Below are 8,036 nucleotides of genomic sequence, written 5' to 3' on the forward strand. Positions count from 1 at the left end.
CCTAAGCATAAAAATTTGAAACTCAACCTGATCTCAGACAGAAAAACAAAGGAAATGGTGAAAACTTAATGTTTAACATCAAGGGTAGTGAGAAGGGCACTAGCCAAGTTCAACCAAGTTGTCAAATCTCATCATTGATATATTTGTAGAGGTAGATGTTTTTTAAATATTCAACATGTGAAGGTAGGTAAGTCTGAACTCAACAGTTTTAAACAAGTCATTCTCTAAAGGCAAAACACAGCTAGAGCACAGGCATAAAATCTATTGGTAAACATAGGGTTGTTGCTGACTTTATTTTCATTTTTCCTTTGGCATAGACATTAGGATAGTAAGTGTATTATTTTAATTGAGAACTTCTTACAAACAGTTGGAATTAGCCTGAATAAAAGAATCTTACAAACTAAGACCTGAATGGAAGCTAAAAAGGAATACTGACAGCGTCACTGTGTTGAAGGGAGAAATATGTGTTGAATCTGACATGATATATGCAGCAAATGCTTCTACTTGCTAAGATGCTATAAGAACCCTTATACTTCTTATGTGAATGACAAAAGAGGGCCAAAATAGACATGGAGATATTTTTAAGTATAGTTAAAAATAGTGTCAACTTTGTCCATAGTAACTGGTATAAAATAAATAATCATAATATGACAGGTTTCCATATGTTATATATACAGATTATTTTTAAATGTATTAATGTCTAGCAAAGTTTCTAATGTAAACCTAGAGTTTATAAAAAAACATTTAATGTAGGTAAAACATACATTAAGCTAAATACAGTGAAACCAAAATAATGTAGAAGCTAGAATCTTTTACATATTATTTGAATTTTCCATATTACAACAAATGGCCTGTTAAATTCTTCATATTACAAGCAATGGCCTGTTACTATGTATATTCTGTATATGCCATGACTGTGTTTACATATGTGAAACATCTGGAATAAAAGTAAAAAACCCAGACACCAAAGATGTTTTAAAGTAGTTGTTTTTGACATTTTCATGTTGATGAAGTAGCCAGATGATGACTGAATTTTTCAAACTTTACCAATATATTTGTTTTATACATATCGTTTGTTCTTGTTACAGATTGCATGTCTATGTTACTTAAGTGTGTGTGAAATAATAAAGGAAACCACAATTTTATCCCGCACTTCCAATGTTCTCCTACTAAGATTTCCTTAATTTACTTCAAAAAAAGGCAAAAATATTTAACCGTAAGCATATCCAAAACCCTCATATTGTTACCAGACCAAATATGGGGCTGGTTGTTTTCTATTATTAGATAAAATAGTTATCTAAGACTCTACTTAACAGAGTCAATAGAGGAAGGTGGAGTAAGAATTGAATCTTTTGCTCTGAAATCTTTTCTAGGAAGAAAGTGTGGGCTTCGAGAATACTGAGATTTCAAACCTACAGATGAAGGTTGAGAAAAGCTGCTTCTCACAGAATGTAACCTTGGTTCCTAAGAGATTTAAAGGAAATTAGGGTTTAATGCATTTTAAATGGGCCTTATTTTATAATTACTTCAGGGAAAGATTTTAATAGTAATATGAAGTGGGCCTGGATTTTGAGAGACTAGATGTGCTTTAGGAAATGACCTGCTGCTGGATGAGGAGGCATTCTAAGGCGATAAACAGACTCACTAAAAGGGATCTGAGAAGAGTCATATCTAATAGTATTTCTAAATTATTAGGCTATATCTCTTTTGTTCTATCCCTGAACTTTAATAAAGATTTGTTAAAAAGAAGATTTATATAGTTAGGGATATACAAAATTAGAGTCAGATCCCAGGGTTGAGAAAGCAACTATGCAGAGAAAATCAGGGAATTATTAATGAACTTTCATATTAACAGAGTAATATTTTATCCTATTGTTAAGTAAAACATCCAATGAATACCCTGGTCCAAGAAGTGATTTTTATTTGATCCATGGCTGAGTGTAAGGATTGCTGGAGATACGGCTTTGCTCAAGACACTTGAGTAGGAAAATTATACATTTTGACTAATGCCTACTTCAGAGCATCAGTGTTTAGCCAAATTCTTTTGCCTGAAAATCTCATCATTTTCTCTGCCTGCTTTAAATGATTTGAGTTTGAATGTTGTTATTCAAGAAAAATGCGAGCATCATGGAGCCTGAGTTTATTTCATAAAGTTGAATAGAACTTTGGAAGAAGCATGTAGGCCAAATCAATTGCCTAGCCTGAATCTGACAACAGAAATTTAATACCAAATGTTCTGGTAGTTCTAAAAACTAGCAACCTCTATATAATTAATGGAAATGAACTAAACTGTCCGAAATAAAAAGCAAAATTTCTCTAAAAAGGGATGTCTAATAATATACCATTGTACTTTCCATGATTTGGGCACATTTGACATTCTATTGATCTACCAAGACTCTGAGCATGCCTACTAACAGTCAATGAAACAACTTGCCAATGCTAGGGTAGGTAACTGTCAGGAGTAATTAATAAAAACAACGGGTGCATTTTAATGAACAATCAGACTTTGATGCCTCTAAGGTTAAAAATGTTTTAAATAGTGCAATTACACTGAGTTTATTCACATCACTCCAGGATACTCTGTGAAGTTCCAAAACAATCTTCTAACCAGAAAAGAAACATTTATGAATTACTGTAAAATAAAGATAATTATCAAAATGAGTGTTATGAGAAAATTCACTCCAATGACACGAGGCTATCTTTAACCTTGGGCACTGTAGCACTTTTTGAGCTAAGGAGACTTCAGTAGGCAATTCTGTTATTAAGCCACTCATCTTAAAACCACACACATTTTGTCAGTATAAAAGGTGGCATGAATTTGGTACTTGTCATTAGGATGTTAAAAAACTCCTAAATTATAATAATCCTTCCCCCAAATAGCAAACCCTACATGGAAGGTTTATACAAAAACTGATAAATACCTATATTGCAGTTATTAGCAAGAAAAATGGAAAGAAAGAAGAAAAGCAACCAAATGTTCATTTGTTTTTCTTGGTGGACTTTATGCTTTCAAAAATGTGGAAATGTGCCATGTTTCCAAAATATAAAGGGTAGATGGCACCACCTGTAGCTATCTTTTGCTATCAGAGGGATTAATGTTTTTCTGGATAATTTAGAAGGTCTTTCTTAACTTGTCTTCCTTCTTATATTTCCCAGAATACTGAGTTGTATAACACCTTCAAAGAAAATTTTTGATTAATAATCTAAACTAAATTCTAGGATAATTCTATTTCTACTATTTTGGTTAGGAAACTGTTCATACTTAGGTTATTTGATAAAAGTATGATTAAACAGATTCATGTTTATCACAATTTGCTTATTTTAGAATTATCATACTTTATTTTACAATTGAAATAATTTCTGATTCAATCTTCCAGATGCTTAAGGGATTAGAATACACATTTTATTTGTGTCTAAGATTTAATTTGTATTAGATTTAATTTTAGTGATCCAACAAAAGATAACTCTTGGATGAGACAAGAATTATTTCTGAAAAGTGCTGTGTTCTTTAAGATCTTCCCCTCTCAGCCTCCCCATTCCCTTGGCTCCTTACAGGTGACAATTAGTAATTAGAAGTGTTGGGTCCTACCACTTAATAGCTATGTCATCGTGGGCAACTCTCTTAACTTTTCTAAGTCTTACTTCTCTCATAAAAATTTGCCTGATTATCTCACAAAAATATTAAGTGGATAAAATGAGATAATATATATGAAGTGCTCATAAATTGTAAGGTTGCTATATAAACATAAGGTATTATTTTTGCCTTGGAATAATATAGTAAGCAAAAATGTGATATTCCAAGTATGCGTTTATAACAGATTATCATCAACAAAGTTAATACAATTTTTATTGGGAATATTATCATAGACTCTAAACAATCTTCAATAACTTAACCAAAACTTTTCTTTAGAACTACCTAGTAATTATATAGCAAATTTACTTACAGGGTTGTTATCAATATATTAAGACTAATATCTTAATACTATTTCCCAGTTGTAGACTCTGTAGTTCTTAAGTATATGATTCTATGATTTTATGTTTATAACATAGGGAAACAGGCTTATACCTAAATATAATTCTATTTATATAGCTGTATCAGTGGCTAAAACAGAAACCATAATGTTTCAAGGGTTGAAGTAATAGAGGAGTTCAGGCCTATCTCTTATGGCTTAATCCCTTCTAGACTATACATATATTTTTTATCTCAGTATAATGTTACATTCATTTTGTAATATATTAATAGGGTAACCTGTTAATTTTCCTGGGACAGTATAGGTTTCTGCCTATAGTATTATTAGAGTTTCATTTTTGAAAAATAGTCTTTGAATAGAATGATTTTATAGGTTTATTAATAAGATAAACTTTGTTGGTCAATAGTATATATTTCAAGAATTAGTTTAATTATTTTTGGTGCCCCCTTTCAGTCTCAAGTATCCTGATTTGAATGGTAAATATATAATTTCTGCAAGAACTTGGAGCAGAGATCAGCAAAGTAAAGAACTTTCTGACTACTATAAGGAGCAGCAGTCAAAGCAGAACTTGCTATGATTGATAAACACCAAAGGACTCTGTCTATAGGTAAGCAGCCTTGATTTCTATAAAGAAAATCATATCTAGTCTGTCTGCTGTTTATCAGTGAAGGTGGGAATAAGATTCAAGAAATATGTGCTGGAGAACAAGGACTCCTAACTCTGAATCCAAATAATCACATTTCAGGTACTAATATTCATATTGGAACTTGGCAAGTCTCCTCTGAGAAAAGATGTAGTTACATTCTTACACACGACCCTATTCAGACATACCCTGATACAAGCTTGTTTTACTATAATATAACAAACTGTACTTTACTAACAATAGATACAAGATTCTCTTGGAACTGCATGATCTGAGATTAAATCATGTCAGTGAAAACTATACCCTTAACCTAGTGTATGAAGATGTTTAGTTTGAAGGATGTTTAATAAAAAAAGTAGATGAACTAGATGATTTTTATGAAGAAATGATCGTTAGAATAAATTTTGGATATTTTCCCCAAACAATTCAACATTTAGAAAAAAATAAGGAAAGCTGAATTCTCTGTAATGGATATGCAAAATGTAAGCAAAGGTGACGAGTTAGAAAGTTACTTTCAAGAAGCCAGTAAGTGGATTAAGTGCTCTCAGGATAGTGCTATTAAAAGAAGATCTAACATCAGTGGCTAATAATTTTTACTCACAAAATAAAAATTTTTGAAATTTCATTGTGGAATTTAGTCTATTTATGTTTCTAAAACCTGAAAATAATGAATGTATATAGAATCTTTATATGCTAGTATATGTTCTTATGGCCTATTGGTCTCATGAAACAATTTGGCAAACGTGTTCATTATGGTTTCAAAAGAAACATCTTATTTGGCTCACCAGGAACAACTTGGGGGTCTAGGTCCTATTATTTCTGTTGCTGCTGCTGACATTTGGGGATGGGTGAGAGATTTATTAGGGTAATACCAATACTTATGGACTTACCCCTTCTGTTCTAAGTTAGGAAGTCAGTGAAAGAACTGCAAATGTATATAAGAAGGTTTTTTTTAAATACTAGTACAGAAATTTTAGTGATAACACTGTGATTTGCTTTGTAATTTTTGAACAATGGCTTTTCCTCACTACCTGTTTCCCAATTTTATAAGACTTGGTTTTAGAATCAGAATTTAAAGTTTTCCTTTGATGTAAGAATAGTTTTGCTCTTTACAAAAACAACTGTCCTTTAAGAATAACATTAAAAAAAGAATAACATATATAATTGAATATATTGGTAACATATAAGAAAAGGTAAAAATATTAAAGCATTCCAAGAACAATAAAATACAGTGGAGTATTAGCCAATTTTATGTCAGAGGTGAGTCCTTCTTTTATCAGAACAATTCTATTAGGTGATCCATATTATATAAAATTTGAGACCAAATGGCTTCTGTTATAGGAAGGCTGCAGCATTATCTCAAATGTTAGAGAACAATTTTAATATAGTCATAATAATCACATGAAAAGGCAAGAATACTGATCATGTTGATGGTATTACTAATATTTGGAAAATGTTACCAAAAAGTATAAATACTATGCAAATTTTGAAGACCATGGCAGAAAAAAATTCAAGAGTAGCAGTAACAAAAAATAAAAAATATTAGACAAAAGCTTATTAAATGACAAAATGCCAAAGCAGTAGAACTGAATCATTAAGATTAAATATGTGCTAAAAAGCATTCAAGTATTAAAGTTCTATTACAATTAGATATGACTCTTATCCTAAATATTAAAATAGATAGCAACAAATATGCAACATAACTTGTAAAAGGTTGAGAATAACGCAAAGCAGAGAAAATGAAAGACATCTCACTATTCTCATTGTGGTTATTATTTATGGAATGGATAAAATACGTAGAAAATGTCACAACATTAGATTAACACATTAAAAAAACCAACATGCCACATCTACCTAAATAATTTTGTAAAACAGCTGAAAAAGCAAATTCCATCAAATTTAGACAGTTTATAGTGGAATAAATATGGCGAGGATTAACTAACCCTAAGTTTCACAATGGGCAGCTTCTAGCCGGTTGGTTGGAGCTGGGTCTTGGCCACACAAGGATCATTGGACAAGAAATCAGTTGAGCTGGACTAGAGCTGCCCATTTGTCTTAATAATGAATGCTCCACACTGTCTGTTAAGTAAAGAGAAAGAAAATATAGATCAGAAAGAATGCATGGGAGGCGATAAGTATAAGTTAGAGTAGGCGAGTGCAGGACATCAATGAACATTTAGTGAATACTTGCAGAACGCATGACATTAATTCTATTAGTGTGTCATCAAGTGCGAGGCTAGATATTAGGAGGGGCCAGAACTCAGGGGAGGCTTGCTCACTGCCGAGAGCTTGAAATCTATTTATTATCTATCTATCTATCTATCTATCTATCTATCTATCTATCTATCATCTATCTATCTATCTATCTATCTATCTATCTATCTATCTATCTATCTATCATCTATTATCTATCTATTAAAGCTGGGGACTGACACAGGGCTTAGGATAGAAGAAGCAACAGGAGAGAGCCCAGGTGAGAGTTTAGGGGAGAATCTCAATAGAATATTCATCAGTTTCATGCAGATGTGCCAAAATGAGATTTATTCCCTTAATTTCGCATCTATCCTTGGGTGTGTTTGGCACATGGCACTAATTTGACTTCTGCTATCTGTCTCCCTAAGTGGGGTGATTTAAGCTATTTACCCTCTGGTTGGGGAGGAGTCTAAACCATTTACTCTTAAGTATCCTTGTTTAGGGAAGATAGGACTTTGTGTTCACTAGATGGCTGTAAACTGCTTGGCCATTTAACTGTTTCCCTATTCTACTTGTCAGTCTTACTAGCCTGTCTCATTTCCCACTCAGGGACTTCCATCTCTACAATCTTTTAGGGCTGATGATAAATTATGTCTTCAGTGACTGCTTCCTGCTGACAAGAGCTGTGGTCCTGGCCTACATAGGGCATGGAGGTCTCTCTGATCTAAGGAAAACAAGGGAATGGGATTTGAGACTGGAACAGAGAGGCTGTTAGCAAATTCTTCCAAAATAGGGGGTAGGCTAGAATCCCTGAAGCATCATTCATCATCTTATTATGGAATTGTATCATTCCAGAAGTGAAGTTGGCAGACTGCTTCATATTTCATTGACTCAATTAATGCAGTCCTAAAAATAAGTCGGTTCAGTTAAATTGTTAAGTCTCATTTCAGGAGGCCAAGATGCAGATGGGCTCCCAAAGTGAGACCTATACTGTGTAAACAAGTAGTCAGGTATTGAATAAGAGGTATGCCTATGAAAACAGAAGGAAAACAAAGGTTAATGATCACAGCAAATTATAAAAGGTTTTGATTCTGTAAGACTTGTCAGTCCAGAGATTTTTAGATGTAAGGGTAGTTTCTTTCGCTAGAATGAAAGCAAGCAGTGACCATCTGATCTTCCTTATCTGCAGTTTGGATATCTCTGGTGATTAAACTCTACATGGTTTACAT

At 32.7% G+C, this 8,036-nt stretch overlaps 1 protein-coding gene across 2 annotated transcripts in view; it reads right to left on the reverse strand.

The window, feature by feature from the left end:
• Window positions 1-6,370: 6,370 nt before the first annotated feature.
• Window positions 6,371-8,036, reverse strand: part of BOLL (boule homolog, RNA binding protein) — a 35,433-nt gene continuing 33,767 nt past the window's right edge. Inside the window, exon 8 of one of the 2 annotated variants that reach the window (XM_006082377.1) lies at window positions 6,371-6,693. In XM_006082377.1, the coding sequence (XP_006082439.1) occupies window positions 6,670-6,693 (24 nt within the window). In that variant the 3' untranslated portion in view covers window positions 6,371-6,669. The remainder of the gene's footprint in view (window positions 6,694-8,036) is intronic. The other variant, XM_006082375.1, reaches the window with a different exon arrangement.

The sequence above is a fragment of the Myotis lucifugus genome, unplaced genomic scaffold (assembly GCF_000147115.1).
Source record: "Myotis lucifugus unplaced genomic scaffold, Myoluc2.0 scaffold_3, whole genome shotgun sequence".
In the NCBI taxonomy this organism is placed as follows: domain Eukaryota; kingdom Metazoa; phylum Chordata; class Mammalia; order Chiroptera; family Vespertilionidae; genus Myotis; species Myotis lucifugus.